The sequence below is a fragment of the Malaclemys terrapin genome, chromosome 13 (genome assembly GCF_027887155.1).
Source record: "Malaclemys terrapin pileata isolate rMalTer1 chromosome 13, rMalTer1.hap1, whole genome shotgun sequence".
Taxonomy (NCBI): domain Eukaryota; kingdom Metazoa; phylum Chordata; order Testudines; family Emydidae; genus Malaclemys; species Malaclemys terrapin.
Window position 1 is genome coordinate 26020924 of NC_071517.1, and position 23694 is coordinate 26044617.

A 23694-nucleotide genomic window follows, 5' to 3' on the forward strand; every position below is an offset into this window, starting at 1 on the left:
GAACGCTCTCTATCTCTCAGGTATTTCGAAGGTATCTAGGTACTGAATCCCAGCTGAGTTATGCTCACAAGACCACTGCCTTGGGTCATCAAATCTAAAACTGTGCACTGAAGCTATGTCTACACTACAAATTACTTTAGTATAATTTACATCGCTGAGGGTTGTGAATAATCCAAACCTCTGAATGAGGTAAGTTATACCGACCTAAGCACCAGTGTAGACAGCACTATGTCGGTGGGAGAGCTTCTCACGCCAACACAGCGACCACCTCTTGGAGGCAGGAGTTATTAAGCCGTAGAGCCTCTTCACTGCTGTAAATGATGCAGTGTAGACATAGCCTGAACATGATAATGCCAGCCTCTTGAGGTGCCTACAGCACTCACTGCTGGAAAAACAGTCTGATTTACACTTCTGTTCACAAAGCTCATGTAGTGTAAAATGTTCTCATCACTCTTTACCAGATGTAAAATGGTTGCTAGCTTCAGGGTGGGGCATGCCCTTGCTCCAGTTATGAAGCATCCTCAGTGAGCGTACCTGTTTTTGCTGGGCAGCCAGCTCAGTTGCCATGCCCTTGTTCTGGCTGGGCAGCTGGCTTGGCATACAACCTAGCTGCATGGCTATGTGGAGGTGTCAACTAAAGCCCAGGGAGAGGAGAGGAAGAGAGCTCCCACTGTGGCTACTGCTGTTCCATGGTCCACAGCAGCTCAGATGTTTTGGTACACAGTGCCTTTCACCGCCCTGGGCACTTGGCTCCAAGAACAAAATCCCTGCCACTTGGATCAAGGAGTTCCGGGATCTAGACACCCTCTAATGCAAAATCTTTCCCTTGCCCAAGTCTCTAATAGTTCCTTCCCCCAAATGCCAGCACCATTGCTCCCCTAACACAGCAACTTCCAATACCTCGCAGCAGCCTACTGCCCCCCACCTAGGACCCCCTCAAATCTGCAACCCCGTTTCTTGCTCCTGTCTATCACAGTCTCCTCCTCCTGTTGTGGAAAAAATGAAATGTATGTTTGAGGGGGAAACTGAATGATTCTAGAATATAACATATTGGTAGGAAAGCTTATGAGTGGGAAAAATTGGAGTACTCCACTGGACTACGTGCAGCATCCTATCAGTTTATCACTGGGGTTTATTCCCTCACAGATGTCTCAATTCACATGCATTCACACATAAAAAAAGCTGACTTACCCACAACTACGACTTTCTCTTGATTAGTGTCAGAGAATGTAAGAACCTCATTGAACCAATCCAGCTGTGTTTGGCTAAATCCTCCATTGAACTCTACAAATTGTGGTTCAGCAAGTCCTGTAATGAAGAAAGAAGGTCAAGCTCACACACACCCAAATAGCTGCTTCCCTACCAGCTTTGGTTTTCTATGTACATCTGTGCAGCGTCCTTTCCCTTGACAGGCTCTTATGTATCTTGTGCCTCCAAAAATTCACAGTCTTCATGAGTAAATGGGGGAAAGTGATTTACTAGTAATTTTGCTTTGACTATGCCACGCATGCAGGATTCCCACTCTTGCATCACTGCAGCCTAGCAGAACACAGTCCAGAACTTCATGAGTGGCTTTCTGAGCTGGCAGTTGGACACGAGTCCCTTGCTTGTGTTGAATTCCAACTGCCACAGCTTCGTCTAGTAGTGCTGCCAACTTTCTACTCGCACAAAACTGAACACCCTTGCCCCACCCCCGCTCACTCCATTCCCCCACCCTCATTCACTCGCTCATTTTCACCAGGCTGGCTCAGGGGATTAGGATGTGGGAGGGGGTGAGGACTCCGGCTTGGGGTGCGGGCTCTGGGATGGGGCCAGGAATGAGGGGTTTGGGGTGAAGGAGGGGGCTCTGGGCTGGGAGGTGGAGCCGAAGGGTTCAGAGTATGGGAGGGGGCTCCGGGCTGAGGCAGGGGCTTGGGGTGTGGGAGGGGGTATGGGCCCTGGGCTGGGGGTGTGGGTTCCAGGGTGGGGTCAGAAATGAGGTGCAGAAGGGGGATCAGGGCTGGGGCAGGGGGTGAAGGGTGCAGGCTCCAGGCCGTGCTTACCCCAGGCAGCTCCCTGAAGCAGCGGCATGTTCCCCCTCTGGCTCTTATGCGGAGGTGCGGCCAGGTGGCTCCGCAGGCTGCTCCATCTGCAGGCGCCACCCCCACAACTCCCATTGGCCGTAGTTCCTGGCCAATGGGAGCTGTGGAGCCAGTGCTTGGGGCAGGTGCAGCGCTGGAGCCCCTTGTCTGCCCTACACCTAGGAGCCAAAGGGGGGACATGCGGATGTTTCCAGGAGCCGTGCAGAACCACGGCAGGCGGGGACCCTGCCTTAGCGCTGCTGCACTGCTGACTGGACTTTTAGCAGCCCGGTCAGTGGCCTGGTCTCTTCTCGACCGGGCGTTCCGGTTGAAAACTGTACGCCTGGCAACCATATCATCTAGTACCCTCTACAAGACAGAAGCAAGGGCTCCTCTAAAATTAAAACTAAACAAAAGCATGTGTGTGAATTTTTCAAAAGATAATGGCCATCTTCTGGACCGAAATGACAGCAGCACACCCTTTTAGAACAGACTTGCAAACCCAGGGGAGGTAAGGGTGAATCTGGTGTGATATAGTCAAAGAAGCAGAATTATAGAAGTAATTTGTCCATCTTTAAAGATGCATTACACACAGGATTCCCACTCTTGAACAGTAAAAAGCTCAAGGATGTCTCATGCTAAACTGATAAATATACTGCAGGTAGCAGTAAGAATGGTGGGAGGTTACAGCAAAGAAAAATAAGGCCCAATCAGGAAAGAAACATTACAAAGACAGAGCATACTCCATAGCTGACCTGTAGGCTCTGAAGTGCTAAGAGTGATCCCATATTCACTTTCAAAGCTAAAGTTAAGTTGTGACAAAGTGAGACTTTTCTGAAATATTTTTATGAACCCTATGGGTGCCTCAGTTTCCCCTACAGTTTGCTCTCAGAGTAGGTTAAGAGACATAGGTGTGTGTGTGTTGCCTACCTGTCTGAGCCTGAATGGGCCATTAAAAAGGACTGGCTGAAGCAGACCCCATATCAATGGAAAATCCAAGAAGACAATGGAAAACCCAATCTCCAGGATACTGGCACCTAGCAACCAATGACTCAGAGGAAGATAGATTTTCCCATCTCTCAGCTGGAAAGCTGCTCAGCTGAGCAAAGATCACAGCTCGAGAACAAAGGACTGGAGAGATGTGGAATAAACAGTTACTTTCTGGAAGAAGTCTGTACTCTCTCATGTGGGAACTGATTAAAGAGGTCAGACTGAGGCTTGGTCTACACTATACATGTAGTAAGCTGCCTTGTGTTGGCCTAGCTATGGAAGTGTCTTCACGTAAACATGACTCCCGCTGATATAATGCCTCTCTATACCGATTTAATAACATCAGCTCCCCGAGCAATGTAGTCGCGGTCGGTGTAATTAGGTTGACAAAATGTCAGTGTAGACACTGCATTGCTTACATCAACTGTTACTAGCTTTCAGGCCCTATCTCAAAATGCCCCCCACTGATAATACAATTGATACAAGCACTCCTGGTGAGAATACACACCTCTGACGTGTGCACACACATAAGCGATTTAATAACTGCAGTGACTGTCTGCCGACTTAAGTTAGGTTGACATAATTTTGTAGTGTAGACATGGCCTGAGAGGGAGAGACCAAGCCTGAACATGGGGTTCACAACAGCTTGGCTGCGCTCTGGGGTAACCAGAACAGGCTATGCCTTAACTTTCATTTCTCTACGTTGACCTAAGGACTTTTAGATTCTGTAGCCAGGTGACTAATAAATTGTGTTGAAATGACTGCCTGTGTCACTGTAAACTCACTGAGAGCCCTGTGTCCTGAAGGGGACAGTACAAGCCTCCCGCAGGATCTGGTTTGGTTGGATTTGCTGCAGGGACCCATGTAGAGAGACAGGGTTAGCTGGTGTTGAAGGCCCATCCTAGAAGGGCACAGACCTGCCTCTGTGGACTGTTGGTCCTTGGGGCCCGGCCCACTAAAGGGGTCACTCCAGGAGACTGGTTGCAGGCGGAGGCAATAAAGCTCAATAAATGTATGTAAGAACAATTATGCAACTGTCTGTAAACTGAAAACACACAAGGCTTGTACCAAGATTTTTGCTGTACGATTGTCAGGCAGTATCAGTTGAAAGAGTACCTCTATGACCTTCAAACATTTCCGTGTCTAGAAAGAAATGAGACAGTCTAAGAACAACTGTCAGTTCCAAATCAACATCTAGGTCAGTGGTTCTCCGGGTGAAAAAAGCAACAAAATAGTTACTGATAAAAAGTTCTGCCTCTACATTCATCATAGAAATTCTAGTCCTTGGAGCGTTATTTGAATGAAATAGCTTATTCATATGGCACTGAACATACACTGCCCAGTCAAAGTTTGCTCTGGAAACTGTATTGGTGACCTAAAGACAATGACTCCTAAACACAGGGGTGAGTACAATGGCATATGTCACATTGGACTCTTGCCCCAAAGTTTTCCTGACAGAAAAAAGGTAATGATGTCTTAACATACTCAGGAGTGCCTTCGTAAGGATGGCTAATGGACCCAGACCAAGGAGAAAGAAACCACCCATCAGAGAGCTTCCACATATGCGTGTGCTGGGCTCCTGTATTCCTTGCTGGATCAAGCCATACAGTGTTGTATGGAATTCTGTCAGACTGTTCATTAAACTGCACTTCTGCCCTTGCCTCTGCTGTGAAGTTCCAAAACCTTTACAATGCTGAAAGATGTGGATTTGGGTTCATTATGAACTAAAAACCCCATCAAGGTCTCAGAGCATTGAGGGCATGCAGCTGAAAAGTAGTTCAGTTGCTTGTCCACTCCCATAGGTCAGCTTAATTACAATGTTCATGGGTGTGAATTTTTCAACTCCCTGAGTAATGTAGATGCTGTTTAAGTTGGCACTTCATAGAAATGTCCCTGTTCCAGGGCCAAGTGGATGAGCCCACTTCAAATAAGATGAATTTCCTTGGAGGTGCCGGAGCTGACATCAGTGAGCTAGATCTTTGGGAAAAGTGCAATGGTCCCAGAATATTAGTGGTCTACAGCAGGGGTTGTCAACCTTTCAGAAGTGGTGTGCCGAGTCTTCATTTATTCACTCTAATTTAAGATTTTGCGTGCCAGTAATACATTTTAACAGTTTTAGAGGGTCTCTTTCTTTAAGTCTATAATATATAACTAAACTATTGTTGTATGTAAAGTAAATAAGGTTTTTAAAATGTTTAAGAAGCTTCATTTAAAATTAAATTAAAATGCAGAGCCCCCCGGACCAGTGGCCAGGACCCAGGCACTGAGAGTGCCACTAGTTGCCTACCCCTGGTCTACAGTGCTAAGGCATCTGGTGTTGGAAAAGGTGTTTGTCCCCGAGTGCCTAAAGAAAAATCTTCACCCAGGGTACAGTAGCCACAAAATCTGGCATGTAGGAAGCCTCAGAACAGGCAACATAGAGCTGCTGAATTCTAGCTGGCAGATAGCTCCTGAGCTCTGTCTGGCTTAGGTCCTGTAAGCAGGACCATCTACACTACTCCCCACCAAAAAGTTCCCTGGAACAGACTGGCCTAGTGTTGAAAAAGCAGGGCTAACTACTTTAAAAGGTACAAAGGGGCACCAAACCCCTGTATCCACAAAGCCCAGCCCTGACCTGCCAAATTCACCAGTGAACTGTGCTCCCAAGGCACTGTTTGAATGTAGATTTGTAAACCATACAAATCTATATTATTTCATTCTGCCTTGGAAGACAGCAACTCTAAAGTATAGAAATGGGGTTATTCCAAGAAACATGTTAGGCTTGCAGCCTCTGCATTGGCCTAGACAAAGTCTCACAGTGTAACCAAAACAAGGCATTGATGTTGAGCAGAATAGTTCCGCCCCCACATTAGTCATCAGTTGGTTTGTCAAGGCATGCCTCCAAAGCCCCTCCATGGTCATGTGTTTTAGTATTGATAAGCCCCACAGAAGACAGAGATCAGAAGATGATATGTGGAAGTGTCTAAAATAAGACTTAGGAAGCACCAGAACAGCACTGGGGGAAAAAAAAATCTGGCGTGCAGCTTATGTGTGGCACTCTTTTTCTGACTGTTCAATAAGAACCCAGCTGAGAAAGTTGGCATAGAACTTAAAGAAGGGACTTGTGCATAATGGCCAGCACCTCACAGGACAAATCTAAGAGCCAAGAAAGTTCTGACTTTTCTTGCACTAAGAAGTTGATGTCCAAGAGTGGGAATTCTGTGTGTATATTATGCAAAAAGGATCAAGGTCAACGAAGCTCACACTGATTTACCACCTAGTAACATATCTTACATTAATTATAAGTCTTTCTCCTATGAAGAGGAATATTATTTGAAGCAGAATTTTGGGAATGCATGATAACCTCTCTCAGGCTGTGCAATACCTGTGGGACTATTCAGATTCTCATTTGGGTTTTTCTCCTTCAGCAGCTTCAAAGAATCCTGATATTTTTGGGTGGATTTATCCCTCCCAAGGATACTTAAATCATAAGCATCAAGTAAAATGAACCGAAATTTTGGAACTGGGCTAAAATGATAAGCATAGTAATGTTCTTCAGCAGTGGCTCCAGGAGAGTCCTGGCCACTGGCAGCAGAGCCAAGGAAGATCTGGTCTTCTAAAGACTTGCTGTTAAGTTCAGATTGTGTTAAATAGTCTCTAGTAAAGTTGTACAATTCATGATTTCCCCATGTGTGATGGATTGGGATTCTAAGCTTTTTAAACTTGTTCATAACTCTTCTCAGAGCACTTTCTGATGTTTTATGTTGGGCATTAAAACCATCAATAATATCCCCAAGCTGCAGCACAAACTCAAGTTGACCGTCTTCCTTATTCCACTCATCAACTGCGCTCTGGAGAAGGTGAAGGCTGTGTCTGTAGTATCTCCTCCGGGACCCCCAGAAGTTATAACCATCCTCTAGATCAGCATACTGAATATCTGCTATGACTCCAAAGGAAAAGCACAGCTCAGAATTCCCTGTCAAGGATCCACGTCTCCAGGAAGGAGTTTCATCCATAACTGTCAACCAGGCTCCCAAAATCTAATGCAGGAAAAAAGAGAGAAGAAAGACTCAGTTCAAACAAAGCTGGGTGCTTTAAAAAAAAAAAAAATCAGCTGCAACACCCAGAAGAAACAGAGAAATCTCTCCAAATTCATTTTTATACAGCTAGAGACCTGCAGAACTCTTTGGCATGAGTTGTCACTTCATAAAAAAGCAGAAGCACTAGGAGCCTGCCACTCTTGAAAAAGGCAAAGGGGGCAGGGGGTTGCACGTTTGTACAGTAATAGACATGTAATATTCCTTCAATATGTGACATTCCCAGATTAAAAACTATGTTAAACTAGAGTTTGAGTTGAGAGTACATATCAGTAATTTAAGGGTAAAAACATTGTAAGGATGATGTAATTATCCCCAAAATAAGCACTACCAACCCAAGAAATTCAGAGTTAAGGTTGAGCTTAAAAAATAAACCCTGCTTATTAAGAGTGTGGTCCTGGATTAGTTTAAACTGATTTTAAAAGACGTTTAGTCCTCATGGCTGACGAGAAAAGCTTGAAGCTGGAAATCCCAAAGGCTCGAAAACCAGAAGGCAAAAAGAATCCAACTTTTATTTTTAAAAATATCATGATTTTTAAGCCAATTTCATGATTTTCTGAGGGTCAATTCATCATTTTTGAACACACAAGTTTCCCAGTACTGTGCTCAGACCTTCTATAAACCAGGGCTGCAGCAGTTGAAGCTAGACATCTAGAAAGGTGCATCATGCAGCCTGAGACCAGCCGTGGAGGGTTTAGTTTGACTGGTTGAGCGGGGTTCTGGCAGAGGCAGGTATGGAGCCCAGTTCTCCAAGACAGGTCTGGAACCACAGTTCCAGCCTCATCCTCCACAGGCTGTGCATCGGCTTGGTGCCAGGTATTGCATGGGGCAGGGACAATCTCTAGGAAAGAGCATGGCCTGATGAGAGGTGTGGGTGGTCATCTGGTCTGGACCAAAAAGGAGAGTCTGGGGTTGTCACGGTAACACAAGTCACCATGTTATGATGTCACTTCCACAATCTCTGGCATGATATCATCATATGGAACAGCGACATCACCCTTCAACTGATATTGTTTCTGGTTCTAACCCATTTCCTGAGGAGAAATGTTTTGCCAGGTGCATGGTTTTCAACTGGAAAGTCCGGCCAAAAAGGGAACCTGACAGCGTCCAGTCAGATGTACTGACTGGACACTTAAAGTCCAGTTACTGCAGGGAGAGGGGAGGTGCCCGGTCATTCACCCCAGCTCTTCCCAGCTGGGGCCACCTCCTACCTGCGGGCAGCTCCTTGTCAGACTGCAGCAGCTCCCCTTCCAGCCCCAGAGCGGAGGGAGCCCAGCTGCGGCATGGAGGGAGGTAGAGACAATCCGGTGCGTGAGGGGGCCCTTAGGGGAAGAGGCAGGAGAGGGGCAGGACCTCAGGGGGCAGGTTACGAGCCATTAGAGAGGTGACAACCCTCGCCCGGACCCCATTCCTACTTTGGATATCCCCCACCACCGAGCAAGTCCGCAAACTACGAACCTGGCTCTATCCACGCTTGGCCGTTGTCTAGGGTTGCCAGCCCACCATGATTGTCCTGGAGTCGCCAGGAACTAAAGATTAATCTGTAATTGAAGGTTGTCATGTGATGAAAGCTCCAGGAATTGGCAACCCTACAGCCGGTCACCGCCCCCACCTGACGCCCCAGGGCCGGGCTGCTGCTTGTGCGCCCGCTGACAGAAACTGAAGGACGCCGGAAACTACGCGGAGAGCGGCGTTAATTGAGGTAACCCCAGAAGTTGCGCGGGGGAGGGCGGGGTTAGTTAGCGGAGACGCCGGAAGCTGCGGGGGGGAGTGGCGTTAATTGCGGTAACGCCGGAAGCTGAGGGGGGGCGGGGTTAGTTGGCGGTGACGCCGGAAGCTGCGCGGAGGGCGGGGTTAGTTGGCGGTGACGCCGGTTGCAGGATGGCGGCGGCCGGGCGGGTCTCCCTCGTTTGGGCGCTGGGACTCCACGGTCCGGGACATAGAGGCGGGTGGAGGCGACCGGTGAGGGGAACTTCCGGTCCGGGGAGCCGCGTCCCCTGGGGACTGGTGGGGTCCTGCTTCCTGCACTGAGCAGCCTGACCCGGCTCGACATTGCCTGGGGGCAGGTCTAGGGCCCAGCCATGTCACAACTGCTCCGCGCCCCGGCGACCGTCCACCGGCCGGGCCCGGCCCGTGCCTGAGCCCCCTCCCTTCCCGGCCGGGCCCGACTCCCGCCTGCGCGCCCCCAGACCCGAGCAGCCTCACGCCTTAACCGCCTGGTCATCTCATCTCTCTCTGTGTAGCTGCTCGCTGTCAGCCTTGCTCGCCGCTCATCATGCTGGGATCTCCCGGGTTCCTTGGCGGTGACTCGCCACCTGGCTACTGCACCTCAGGGAGACAAAGCGAAGACGGGCCCCTCGAAGCCCGGGGTAAGGAGGCCACGTTCCCAATGGCGGCCATAGTCATGTCCTTAATCTAAACAAAGAGGGGTTGCGGGCTAAGGCCTAAAACTCCCTCATGTTCCTTGTGTGTAGCAAGAGTTGCCCTGCTCTCCTGGTCAAGGGGGAAGCCAGGGTGGGGAGGGTTCCTCTGTGGCAGCCATAGCCGGAATTTCTCCCCTGTGTTGATAGTCTCTGTGCAGTGGTTGTATTTACAAAACTACCTGGGTTTGGTTTTTGTGGATTGGTTCTTCAAACAGAATTGTGGTTGATCTTGGATACAGGTATTCTGTCATATCGCAAGAGTGGAGTTTTATTTCATAAATACATACTTAGTACTTTCCTATGTTTTACAAAAAAATAGTTGAAGATGGTGAAGTTTAATTTTTATGGAATCTCTCTCCTAGTAGCCAGTTTCCTGGAAGTCCTTGGCACTCACATTTGCGATTGGTGGAGCTTTATTGGCAGGGATGAAATACTTCAAGAAAAAAAAGGAAGAAAGTATGTATATGTTACATCATCACCCCAAAACCTTTGTAATTCTCCCTCCAAGCCTTTATAGCTGTGCAGACAAAAAGATCTTGTGGCCATGTTAGCTGTGGTACTGCTACTCTGAAGGGTGACAACTATGAGAGATTGATATGCTGATTTTAGCAGACTGCCTATCAGTGTGCTAGACACCTCACAAAGACACAGGATGATAGCTCCCTGTCCAAAAGAGATTCTGGTCTAAATATACATGGAATGAGATGGAGCACAAGACTTTTGGCACATTGTCTTTTTTTCTGTTCTGGCCTATTTTACCCACTTAGTTTTATTTTCCATTTGCTCTTTGATTGTCAGTTTGTATTTTTACCCCGTGTGTGCATATATACATATTTTATACCGTTATCTGTTTTCAGTTTATCCAGTATTTTACTTTTCCTACATTTGTTTTGATTTCTTTTTGCTCTTTTAAAGTCCTCTTTTAAAACTTGTAGTTTAAGTTGTTATATTGTACCTATTATTGTGGTATGTAAGCATTACACAAGATTAGAGTATAAAAGCCCAGAAGCATGGAATATCAGGCTTGGAAGGGACCTCAGGAGGTCATCTAGCCCAACCCCCTGCTCAAAGCAGGACCACTCCCCAACTAAATCATCCCAGCCAGGGCTTTGTCAAGCCTGACCTTAGAGGTTTTTAAGGAAGGAGATTCCACCACCTCCCTAGGTAACCCATTCCAGTGTTTCACCACCCTCCTAGTGAAAAAGTTTTTTCCTAATATCCAACCTAAATCTCCCCCACTGCAACTTGAGACCGTTACTCCTTGTTCTGTTATCTGATACCACTGAGAACAGTCTAGATCCATCCTCTTTGGACTCCCCTTTCAGGTAATTGAAAGCAGCTATCAAATCCCCCCTCATTCTTCTCTTCTGCAGACTAAACAATCCCAGTTCCCTCAGCCTCTCCTCATAAGTCATGTGCTCCAGCCCCCTAATAATTTTTTTGCCCTCCGCTGGACTCCTTCCAATTTTTCCACATCCTTCTTGTAGTGTGGACACAGTACTCCAGATGAGGCCTCACCAATGTCAAATAGAGGGGAATGATCATGTCCCTCAATTTGCTGCCAATGCCCCTACTTATACAGCCCAAAATGCCGTTAGCCTTCTTGGCAACTAGGACACACTGTTGACTCATATCCAGCTTCTCGTCCACTGTAATCCCTAGGTCCTTTTCTGCAGAACTGCTTCCTAGTCATTAGGTCCCTAGACTGTAACAGTGAATGGGATTTTTCCGTCCGAAGTGCAGGACTCTGCACTTGTCCTTATTGACCTTCATCAGGTTTCTTTTGGCCCAATCCTCTAATTTGTCTAGGTCCCTCTGTATCCTATCCCTACCCTCCAGCGTATCTACCACTGCTCCCAGTTTAGTGTCATCTGCAAACTTGCTGAGAGTGCAGTCCATGCCATCTTCCAGATCATTAATGAAGTTATTGAACAAAACCGTCCCCAGGACCGACCCTTGGGGCACTTTACTTGATACCGGCTGCCAACTAGACATGGAGCCATTGATCACTACCCGTTGAGCCCGACCATCTAGCCAGTTTTCTATCCATGTTATAGTCTATTCATCCAGCCCATACTTCTTTAACTTGGCGGCAAGAATACTGTGGGAGACCATATCAAAAGCTTTGCTAAAGTCAAGAAATAACACATCCACTGCTTTCCCCTCATCCACAGACCCAGTTATCTCCTCATAGAAGGCAATTAGGTTAGTCAGGCATGACTTCCCCTTCGTGAATCCAGGCTGACTGTTCCTGGTCACTTTCCTCTCCTCTAAGTGCTTCAGAATTGATTCCTTGAGAACCTGCTCCATGATTTTTCTAGGGACTGATGTGAGGCTGACTGGCCTGTAGTTCCCCGGATCCTCCTCCTTCCCTTTTTTAAAGATGGGGACTACATTTTCCTTTCCAGTCATCCGGGACCTCACCTGATCGCCATGAGTTTGCAGAGCCATTGGCTATTATCTTTGAAATCACATCCGCCAACTCCTTTAGCACCCTCGGATGCAGCGCATCCGGACCCATGGACTTGTGCTCGTCCAGTTTTTCTAAATAGTCCCGAACCACTTCTTTCTTCACAGAGGGCTGATCACCTCCTCCCCATACTGTGCCACCCAGTGCAGCAGTCTGGGAGCTGACTCTGTTTGTGAAGACAGAGACAAAAAAAGCATTGAGTACATTAGCTCTTTCCACATCCCCTGTCATTAGATTGCCTCCCTCATTCAGTAAGGGGCCCACACTTTCCTTGACTGACTTCTTGTTGCTAACATACCTGAAGAAACCTTTCTTGTTACTCTTAACATCTCTTGCTAGCTGCTACTGCAAGTGTGATTTGGCCTTCCTGATTTCACTCCTGCATGCCTGAGCAATATTTTTATACTCCGCCCTGGTCATTTGTCCAATCTTCCACTTCTTATAAGCTTCTTTTTGCGTTTAAGATCAGCAAGGATTTCACTGTTAAGCCAAGCTGGTCGCCTGCCATATTTACTGTTCTTTCTACACGTCGGAATGGTTTTTTCCTGCAACCTCAATAAGGATTCTTTAAAATACAGCTAGCTCTCCTGGACTCCTTTCCCCCTCATGTTGTTCTCCCAGGGGATCCTGCCCATCAGTTCCCTGAGGGAGTCAAAGTCTGCTTTTCTGAAGTCCATGGTCGGTATTCTGCGGCTCTCCTTTCTTCCTTGTGTCAGAATCCTGAACTCAACCATCTCATGGTCACTGCCTCCCAGGTTGCCCTCCACTTTTGTTTCCTCTACTAATTCTTCCCGGTTTGTGAGCAGCAGGTCTAGAAGAGCTCTGCCCCTAGTTGGTTCTTCCAGCACTTGCACCAGGAAATTGTCCCCTACACTTTCCAAAAACTTCCTGGATGAAAGTGTGTGTGTGTATGTTTGTTTCGCCAGGTTATGTGGAAGTATGTGTAAGACTTTTTAAGAGCTTAGATTCCCAATTCTGGTTTTAACCCCTGTATGCTTTTTTTAACCACATACTGTTTAATGCTCTCTTTATAGTGAACACTTACCTAATTCTTGTCTTGATACTGAAACTCAGACCATGGCAGCACAGCAGTTTCCCTTCCTCCCTTAAGTCTCTAAAAGATGCCTGAATCTTAACTGCAGGCGTCCCATCTCAATTCATGTTTCCTGACTTCAGCATATGAGCTTCAGTGCCATCTTGATGATAAGCTCCTTTTGGAGCACAGTAGGATATCGTTTATATGGAAAATATCACAATGTAAAACTGTTCTGTTTACTATAAAGTTGTCTTGTCCATGTTGGGCTTATATTTTGCAGTGGGCTTTGAAATTCAAGGTGTTACATTACTGTTGTCCTACTAGACATATTTGCCTTTGAGAGCCTTATGACTCAAACTGTCTTTGGTTTCTGGGATCTTTTGTCCTCTCGTGTGTGACACAGCTGGTAGTAACCTTCCATTGCTGTCTGGTTTCAGTGCTGGAGAAGAAGCAGAAGCGGGCTCTTGGGAAGCCATTGCTGGGAGGCCCTTTCTCACTTGTGGATCACCAGGGACAGCCCAAGACCAACAAGGACTTCCTGGGCCAGTGGGTGTTAATCTACTTCGGCTTCACGCACTGCCCTGATATCTGTCCAGAGGAACTGGAGAAAATGATTCTAGCGGTGGATGAAATTGGTAAATGAATCCAGTCAGAATCCTAACTCTACTTAAAATAGGCTGTACTTCATGTAGTGAAATACTACAGTGCTTCTCCCAGCTTACTAAATGGCAATGGGACCAGCTCCTTAATGTATGTGAAAATTTCAGCCTTTTTAGGCTGTGTCTCTGCATTGCTTCACATTAGATGCAAAGTTATAGAAAACAAGGTCAAACTGGGCCTCATGCTTTGATCTTGGGGGAAGCCTCATATAAGGCATGCTCTGAGTCAGTGTTGGGTTCCTATAGTTTTTTGTACTTGGCACTACCCTTTGGGATGTGGTATTGTCCTGCTAGAAGAGGGTTTTCTTGGTTAAGGAAATACAGTAGTGACTGCTAACCAAGAGCAGCTTCTTGATTAAAGAAAGGCTGGATCTAATCTGGAGAACAGAGCTCTCTCAAGATAGAGCTTTGTCTACATTAGAAAAATCTTCCCATTCATCCCTATCATTCTGTTGAAAAACACCTTATGTCCACGTGCAAAAATGCCGGGGAAGCAGCAATCAGTGTAACTTACCCCAACATCTTATGGGGCAATATCCGGGAGCCCCTGAATTGGCTGTACACATGCCTTTATGGTGCTGCAGCCCCCATTGTTCGGGTGAGGTGGCCCCTATAGAACTCTCATGACTCTCACAAACATTCCTGTTACAATTTTACCAATAACATTCATTTAAGAGGAGGTACTGTCAATAGGTGAAAGATCCTGTGGCAAAGATCTTCGCTCTGCAGGACAGGGATTATTTCCAATACTCTGCATGCTCAAAACTTCCTTTCAGACAAAAAGGTTTTGCGATGGATGCTCTCTTTTTTACAGTCTTTAATATTTCTTGGGTACAGAAGAAGTCTAGCAGAATGTTTAAAATCCTAGCTTCTTGCCCCTGTGTGGCACTCCCAGCACCAATGAAGTTGAGCCACTTGATAGGGTGTGATTGTAGATGGCAGGCTGAGCGAGGTCCACATCTGCTTCTTGAGGAGGGAGATTTGGGCCCTCCAGCAGCACCTTGAATAAAGGAGGAAAAGCATGGATAGTAACTACTGGCAGGATGGAGCCTTTCCTAGCAGGAAAGAAACTAATGTGCTCTGGTCAAAGGGGTGAGGGAAGGAGGCGGGCAGAAAGGTGAGTCCAGCTCTGTTGTGACAATGGGGATGGCTGAAAGATGGCCTCTGGGCCAGGTGGGTTGTAGGTTCTGTTGACGATGGGTTCTGTAAGCTTCTCCAGAAGCAAACCTAATATGTTAAGGAGAAGCAGATAACCCTTTCCCCTCTAGGAATGTGCAATGTTGCAGCAGCAAGTAGCTTTTGCTGCTACTTGTACTACTGCTGCAGGAGGAGGCTTCCCTCATGTCTCAGTGATGTGGCATTGCTCCCTCGGAAGGAGGCGGTAGCAGGATAGATGGTGAAATGGAAAATACCATCTCCTTTCAACAGGGAGAAGTGGTTATTATTTCTCAAGCTGCCTGATCTTGGTTATAATCTGCATTCCTTGCACGTCAATTGGCCTATCAGCCCTGGTAAATAGAGGTAGGATCGCCACCTGAGGAGAAGGGACCCCCAGGGCAGACACAAGGGTTTGGAGAACTCCATTTTATCTCATTGCACTTGCTCCCTGGCCTTTAAAAAAGTTCATTAGATGTCATTTAACCTGCCCAATATCATTCCAAAGTGGTCATCATTTCAGTCTGTGCCAAAAAGGGCCCCTTATACTCACTGTGTATTATGAGTTTGGCTATAGCCTCATTATGTGGGAGATGAGCTGTGGCATTGGGCCTGCTGAGACCAATATTAACTGTTAATCTTTGTGGTGACAGACAAGATCCCATCTCTGCCAAATGTGACCCCACTCTTCATTACCATCGACCCAGAGAGGGACACTGGAGAAGCCGTTGCCAGATATGTTAAAGGTACCATTTGCCTTTCTCTTCCTTGCACTGTGTAGCTGTTCTGTACTCGTTGCTTTCTTTTGTGATTAAAATGGTGGCTGGGCTCTACCAAAGCTGGTTCTGGGTGGCAGGATCCTTAGCATGGCTAATGTGTTGCATTTCTGTTTAGAGTTTTCTCCCAAACTGATTGGACTGACTGGTACCAAAGAGCAGATTGAGCAGGTGTCCAGAGCCTATCGTGTGTATTACAGCTCCGGCCCCAAGGATGAAGACAATGACTACATAGTAAGTAAAAGCAGGGCCTGTGCCCGAGTGCTCTATTATTCAGATTCATTCACTGATTTTAAAGCCAGAAGAGATCATTCTGATAATCTAATCGAAGATCCTGCATAACAAATGCCTATTTATATTTATCGCTACTACTAAATGTTTACATTAGGGGAATTAACCCCAAAGACCTAAACTGGGACCAAGGCACCATTATGCTGGATATGGTACAAACACAGATAATGGGTATGTATACACAGCAAAGAAAAACCCACGGCTGGCCCATGCCAGCCAACTCAGGCTTGCAGGGTTTGGGCTGCAGGGCTATTTCATTGCTGTGTAGATTAGGACCCTGCAGGGTGGGTGGGTCTCAGAGAGCCCAAGCCTGGAAGTCTGCACAGCAGTGAAACAGCCCTGCAGCCTAAGTCCCATGAATCTGAGTCAGCTGGCATGGGCCAGCTGTGGTTTTTTCTTTGCTGTGTAGACTTACCCAAAGAGGCATTTTCTGCTCCAGTGAGCTCATGTTCTAAAGGAGGCACACAAACGGTGGGCATGGGGAATAACATACAACTCATGGTTATGAATTTACATGAATTTTATTCCAAGTTGTATTGTTTTGGTCTCGCTTTTAAGTGGAAGTGGAGGTAGGGTGAGGGGGAATGGCAGGAATTGGGAATTAAAGGAGTAGGAAGAGGGATGGTCAGCTCATCACTGCCTAGCTATGATCAACTGGCAGGGTTTTGTAGATGGAGGTGGGATTTGAAGGAAGATAAGTCAGTGTCTACAGTCAATAGGAGACTTTCTCCCATGCTGCAATTTACACATGCAGAAAATGTGGAGCTGTTTAAGGATCGGTGCACAGTAAAGCCTGGGATCGTTGGCATTGTGAAGGGGAGGATTAACACCACAAGTGACTAAATTAGGTAGGTGGGGCAGGGTAGTACTGTGAAAGATCTTAGAGGTGAAGACAAAATTCTTGTGTTTGTGGAAGTATGGGGAACCAATGTTGGACTCAGCAAGGGGTGAGGTAGTTCAAGTGATGAGCCAGGAAGAAGAGTTTTGCAACAGTGTTTTGAATGGATTTGAGGCATGAGAGATTACAGGAGTCAAGACCAGAGAAGAGGAGATTATAGTAGTCAAGATACTAAATAAGGGCTTGGATGAGTTTCAATATTGGCAAAGGGAGAAGGGTGGATCTAAGGGATGTATGGGAAGAATAAGCAAGCTTTAGAGATGGCCTGAATACAGAGAAGTCAAAGACGACACCCAGGTTATAGGCCTGAGTAACTTGGAGGAAGGTGGTGTTGTCCTCAGTTGTAGTGGTGGGAAGGGGAGATGGCAGATCAAGAGTTTGGTTTTGTGTGCTGAGTTTAAATTGGCAGCTGGATATCCACAAAGATATCAGTTACTGAGATATGGGATTGAAAGGAGGCGGAGAGCTTCCCCACTGAGAGGTAGATGATTTAAGGTTGTGCTTGCAGATAAGAGCATGTAGAGCAGAGGTGGGCAAACTACTGCCCGCAGACCACATCTGGCCTGTGGGACCGTCCTGCCCGGCCCTTGAGCTTCTGGCTGGGGAGGCTAGCCCCCGGCCCCTCCCCCGCAGCCTCAGCTTGCCGTGCCGCCAGCGCTGTGGGGGATGGGGCTGCGAGCTGGAGCACCAGGACTGGCAGCCATAAGTAGTATACCATAAGTAGCATATTCCTATGGGGAGCAATTTAATACACTACACCCCGGCCCTCCATACAGTTTAAATTCTAAATAAATTAATGGAGATATCCTATCTCCTAGAACTGGAAGGGACCTTGAAAGGTCCAGCCCCCTGCCTTCACTAGCAGGATCAAGTACTGATTTTGCCCCAGATCCCTAAGTGGCCCCCTCAAGGATTGAACTCACAATCCTGGGTTTAGCAGGCCAATACTCAAACCACTGAACTATCCCTCCTGCCCAGTTTCAGACCTTGATGTCGCCCCCAGGCCAAAAAGTTTGCTCACCCCTGATGTAGAGGCAGTGAGAGAAGAGTGGGCCAAGTACAATGACTGGGGGTGAGGGGATGCACTGAATGAGACACTGAAGGAGTGATCAGAGAAGTAGGAGGGAAACCATGAGAAGATGGTGCGAGTGCAGAGCTGGATTTCAAGAAATAGGAAGTGTTGTCAGTAGCCAAGAGGAGGAGGGAGTAGTAGCCGCGAGACCTGACCAGGATGAAGTCACTAGGGGTATGTCTACACAGCAATGCAAGGCTATGCAGGGGTTCTCAAACCTCATTGCACCGCAACCCCCTTCTGACAACAAAAGCTACTACATGACCCCGGGATGGCTTTGGTCCTGGGCCCCAGCAAATCTGACACCAACCCTAGTGACCCCATTAAAACAGGGTTGCAGCCCACTTTGGGTGCCTGATGCATAATTTAAGAACCACTGGGTTAGTGGGACTTGAGTCAGCTGAACTGTGTCAGGGAACCCTGGGCTTGAGCGTCTACACTGCATTTTAACCCTAGGTTAAGGATTTTCCAGCCTATGTTCAAACCTAGGGCTCTGGAATCCACACTGCAGTGCACAGACCTGAGTCAAAGTAACCCTAACCCAGAGTGCCTAGCATCTGCCCCCTCCTACCCCCCCCTCCTCGGCACTTGAGCATGTGTTGCACAGTGGGAAAACATTAATGCCCACCCTTTTTCCTAACTGACGGTGCTGTTGATGGGACTCGGGTCAATAAGGAGTACATAAACTGCATAATTACTTCCTTTGGCTGTGTCAGTAGAAAGCTTTATACTGAACTCTACCATCTAATTTGAGAATTGGGCTCTCTCCCTCTACGCTGAGTCACATTGGCAGGAAAATGCCCATGTGCACCTGTTCTGAGGATAATTAGGACATCAGTCTCCAGGGCTGCCAAACTATTAAAATGAAACTTTGCAACTTTTAATTTTTAAAATGGGCTGTTCAATGAAAGTGTATTTGGTTAGTTGGCTATGAAGGGTATCCCCAGGACTTGGGGTGTACTGTGCTCCAGCACTCCCCAGGAATCGCTTATCCCTGCCCCAGCCGTACCCCCGGGAGGCAGGGATAAGGGATCCCTGGGAGGCTGTGGGGAAGTTTTGGGGCTGGCTCCCACTCACCACCTTACAGTGCACACTGGCTAGGCTTCTCTGAACACGCAGCCCACGTGAGGGCAGGAGGGCCCGGGAGCAAGAGACAGAGAGCAGAGCGGGACCAAGCGGCTGCCCTGCAGGGAGCAGGAGCAGTTGAGGTGTTAGGGGTCATCCCTTCTATCACCATGCTGAGCCAGGAGCCCTGCTGCTCCCCCTCCCTGCACGGCAGCTGCTTAGTCCCCTTTCTGCTCTCTGCCCCTCCCTGCCCTGGGGCTGCATGTGCAGGGGTGCCCGGGCAGTGTGCACCAAAATCTGGCTCTGCTCTTGTCACCAGGAAGCAGCTCTCTTTGCAAAAAGCTTGTTTTGATCAGTTTCCATTGAAAACTCTGCAAGATCTCTGGTAGTGTGTGTGCAGACTGGTGGTGCTCAGCAGACAATGGGTTAACACTGATCTGAGCTGCTGGGTGCAAGCTGTTTGCAAAAGGAGATGTGGCTTCTGTTTGCAATAGAGTGCAATAGACAGAACCACAGATTGTGGGCATAGAGAGGACTAAGGAAGTTGCCCCAAGGAACTCTGGGATACATCTGGAAGACTTCTGGGGCTGTGTGCACACAGAAAAGCAATAAGGCTTGGACCCTAGATCCCAGCTTAACACTGGCTTGGACCCTGCAGTTCTGCAAAGTCCTGGGACCTCAGGTTTGAGCCCTGGGTTAACACAATTGGTGTGTGGACGCAAGGGGCATTAGGCTTGAGCTTAGGCTAAAGCCTAGGCTTACATTCTGTGTGGACATATGCTAGATACGTGGGCGAGAGCAATTTCAAAGAGCTCTTCTTCAGGTCTGTAAGGTAGCAGAGGGATGTCTGCACTGCAGTGTAAGCCCAGAGTTAGTAGAAATTGAGTCAGCTGACCTGTGTTAGGAAACCCTGGACTTGAGCATCTACATTTTTTTTAACCCTACCTGAAGATTGTTTTCTAACCCATGCTCGAACCTATGGCTCTGGAGTCCACACTGCAGCATGCAGACCCAAGTCAAAGTAACCATATACGAGTCCCTAGAAGCACCATTCTCTCCCCACGACCCTGCTCAAATGTGGCTGCTCTAGCCCCAGGACTGTGGGAAAACTTTACTGCCTGCCTTGCAAGTTACAGGTAGTTTGAAGCAGCTTGTTTTGCAAAAAGCTTGATCAGTTTGCTCTCCATTGCAAACCCAGGAAGCTCTCATGATAGTGTGCTTGCAGATCGGTGATCGGAAGAAAATGGGTTGATGCTCCCCTGAGCTGCTGCCCTTTGCAAAGGGTCAGTGGCTTCCGTTTTCAATAGAGTGGATTGCAGATTGTTGGGATAGAGAGGGCTAAGGAAGTTGTCCCATGGAATTGTCATGAATTTAAGTTCCCAGGCTCATCTTTTGAAGGTGTTGTACAGGTCTCCTTTGAGGACAAGTACTGAAAGATCCAATATGGAGTAATCACTTTGTGAAAAGTGTCTGCCCATGGGTGATGTGGTGGTTTTGTCTTATAGCTTTTTTTTTGTGTAAGTTCATTCTAGAATGTAATGATTGTCTGGTTTCACCCACACTTCAAACCCTTCATGCATAACAGCCTAACCCCCAATTATCCACTTCATTTCAAGTTACGTGGCCTCCTGCTTAACAATCTGTCCCAACCTGTGTGTAGCTCAGATACTCTTCTTCCTTCCCCAGACTCGAAGAGCTCAGTGTAGCTCAGAAGCTTGCAACTTCCACCAACAGAAGTTGGTCCAATAAAAGATACTGTATCACACACCTTGTGTCTCTAATATCCTGCAATTAACATGGCTACAACACTGCGTACACTTTTCATTGTTAACACTGAAGCAGTTTTGTTTTGAAGTTTCAAAGATTTTATGCAGCTATGAGAAGTTTTTAATAAAAATACAATTTGTCTGTGATGCTGCTAACACTTATGTGCACGTCTAACTTCAAGCACATGAGTAGCCCCACTGAAGTCAGTGGAGCTGTTCACGTAAATCAAATTAGGTACCCTCGTAAGTGTTTGCAGGATCACGGCCTTAGTTTTCAATTCTACTTTTGCCCATAGCAATCTTGTAAAGCTCAGAGAAGAGACCCTACCAGGAGAGTGCTATTTAAACATTTATAACTGTTAATAACTGAGTTAATTATACATTTAAGTTTTAAATTGCAATAGCACATATTTTAAAAAGACTTTTTTTGCAAAATCTCAGTCTGATTTACATGAGTGAACTTAAAAAAAAAAAAAAAAAAAAAAAAAAAAAAATTTATATTGCCTTGATTTAAACCTTTCCACCCTGCTTGAAAGGCAGCTGAAGCTTCTTTGAATGCTAGCACAGTGTAGCCAGCAGAGGGAGCCCCATAGCTGGGTACTTATGCCTTTCCCAGTACACACAAGGCCTTCTCTCCATAGCTCACTTTTCTCAGTAATGTTAGTGAGAGCAATATCTCCTCTGAGAGTGAATTTGGTTTATTGCAGCGTCCCCACACCATATCCCTTTCTTTTACATCAGGCGAAGGTCTGGATCCGAGTGCCTGTCTCACTGCAGGAGCCGGGGGTGTAGGACAGCAAGGAGTGAGAGGGTCTCGCAAACATTGAGCTCTGAGATGTTAGGCCGGCAGGAGCAGGAAGAACTTCTCCTCTTAATCCGGGCATCAGAAGAGCTGGGAGGAGGGAAAGTTAGGGGGAAAACAGGTCAAGTCTCATTTTCTCATTCCATCTTGTCCTCTGTACTTACCCTGCTTGAAGACTGGAACGGGGGAAGCTGCCTACAGCTCCTGCAAGGCTCTCCTACTTGCAGTGCTTCTTCACCCTATCTATTTACAGCTTGTTCTCGAATTTCCTCCTGCTTGGCCCATTTCTAGTCTGTAACAAGTCTGTTCTTCTTGGTAAATCTCCAGTCAGAGATAATCGGATTGAAAGGCTAATCAGGGCACTAACCCTTACTGCCCTCTGAGTGACGCTCAGGACCTGCAGCACAAATTTGCTCTCTGCTGTCTTACAGGTGGATCACACAATTATCATGTACCTCATTGGGCCAGATGGAGGCTTTGTGGACTACTATGGCCAGAACAAGAAGAATTCTGAGATTGCCACTTCTATTGCTGCACACATGAGACAGTATAAGCCCAGCTAAAATACAAGATCTGCAAAGAACGGTGCAAAGTCAAACTGTAAGGCAGGCTCCAATAGGACTGACATGTCTTTGCTTTCAACTGCACTGAACTTATAAGACTGTCCTTATTTCACATATTTCCTCTCCATATAAGAAAGGTACATTGTGTTTATTTCTGTGAAATGTAGCTGCTTATCAGAAATTTGTACATAACCTTTCCCATTGGGTGTATTTGGCAGCAATAACCATGCTGCAGAATACGGAACTCGTTTGAGACGCTTATGGAACACGGGAGCAAAGAATTTAATATTTTTACAAAACTATTTTTGTTGGTGAAGGTACCTCTATATCAGTTATGCGCTCACTTTTGGGAAGAGATAAGTGAGAACTACTCTCTGCAGGAAAGGCTGTTCTCTGATGTGAGTTGCGGAGACTTTGGCATCCCAAAGGGCTCTCTCCCCCCCACCCCTTTCCTGCAGTGCCTTTCGCTCTTGTACAGACACTTGTAATGTTCCGTCTACAGTAACGAGCCTTAATAGCACTCCTACCCTGTGGTTTACTGGAGAGCACTGAAGGCACATCCTCTTCCACTTGTGGGATGAGCCCTGTACAATGACTGAGTATCTTTGGGCTCAAGCCCAGGGATGCAGCATCACTTCCAGGCAAGGTTTCCAATGTCCTAATGTAGAATGGTGTTACTCTTACTAGTAATGAAATAGGTTATGAGTTGGGGATGGACTTTCTTCTGGTGCAACCAGCCGCCTGCAGCTTTTTAGTCTGACAGTTATGAAGCACTGAATAATGGAGTGGAGGAATGATCAGCGATTGGTGTATGTGCCCAAGGCTATTGATCAGGTAAAATGTGTGCAATGCTCTGATTGTAAAATAAAGGAATGACTCTTATGTTGCATGCAGTTGATTTTTGTGGACCTCACAGCGGCTATCAAATCTGAATACCACCTTCAAAGGGAGCAGTGTGAGTGTTGCATTCTCTGCGCTCAGTGTGCTGCACTGGATATATGCAATGACTTCTCACCGTGCTTTGACAGTTGCCTTGAATAGGCTAAAATCCATATTTAAATGGGCATGTGAACAGTCCTGGTCAGAAGTGCACAGTGTAGCCTTATGGGTAGTAGAGTGGCAATGTGTTCCTTGTCACTGGCACATTCACAGCAGAGAGGCGGCTCAGCTTGGCAGTCTAAAGCTGTCTTGTACAGTTACTGTGTTTTAAAGAGCCTGAGAACTATTTGCCAAGCCTTATCAAGATTTGTGTATGATCCAGCCAACTGCTCTGAGGAGAGCTTCAATCCTTAGCAAAATAACACAAACTAAAACTTTATCAATGACAATTAAAGATTCTTCAGGCCTTAAATCAGAAGTTAAGGGAAGCAGCAAAGAGTCCTGTGGCACCTTCTAAACTAACAGACATATTGGAGCATGAGCTTTCGTGGGTGAATACCGACTTCGTCAGCTGCATCCCACGAAAGCTCATGCTCCAATACGTCTGTTAGTCTATAAGGTGCCACAGGACTCTTCGCTGCTTTTACAGATCCAGACTAACACGGCAACCCCTCTGAAGTTAAGGGAAGAGTCTCCTGTATTCCTTGCTACTT

The 23694-nt window shown here is 46.8% G+C and overlaps 2 protein-coding genes and 1 long non-coding RNA gene across 3 annotated transcripts in view; 2 read left to right on the forward strand and 1 right to left on the reverse strand.

The window, feature by feature from the left end:
* LOC128847555 (uncharacterized) overlaps positions 1 to 6908 on the forward strand; it is a 7167-nt gene extending 259 nt beyond the window's left edge. The window contains exons 2-3 of the long non-coding RNA XR_008446917.1: positions 21 to 189; positions 6827 to 6908. This is a non-coding gene — a long non-coding RNA (uncharacterized LOC128847555). The remainder of the gene's footprint in view (positions 1 to 20; positions 190 to 6826) is intronic.
* ADPRM (ADP-ribose/CDP-alcohol diphosphatase, manganese dependent) overlaps positions 1 to 8853 on the reverse strand; it is a 16149-nt gene extending 7296 nt beyond the window's left edge. Inside the window, exons 1-3 of the mRNA XM_054047053.1 lie at positions 8585 to 8853; positions 6415 to 7069; positions 1192 to 1308 (exon numbers count right to left, since the gene is read on the reverse strand). Coding sequence (XP_053903028.1) covers positions 1192 to 1308; positions 6415 to 7045 — 748 coding nt within the window. The 5' untranslated portion in view covers positions 7046 to 7069; positions 8585 to 8853. The remainder of the gene's footprint in view (positions 1 to 1191; positions 1309 to 6414; positions 7070 to 8584) is intronic.
* A 131-nt stretch (positions 8854 to 8984) lies between these two features.
* LOC128848147 (protein SCO1 homolog, mitochondrial) lies at positions 8985 to 22984 on the forward strand. Its single transcript, XM_054047946.1, has 7 exons — positions 8985 to 9088; positions 9370 to 9495; positions 9915 to 10005; positions 13493 to 13690; positions 15523 to 15615; positions 15764 to 15879; positions 21971 to 22984. Exons 1-7 carry the CDS (start codon positions 9008 to 9010, stop codon positions 22100 to 22102), a joined length of 837 nt encoding a protein of 278 aa, XP_053903921.1. The 5' UTR covers positions 8985 to 9007; the 3' UTR covers positions 22103 to 22984.
* Positions 22985 to 23694: the final 710 nt, after the last annotated feature.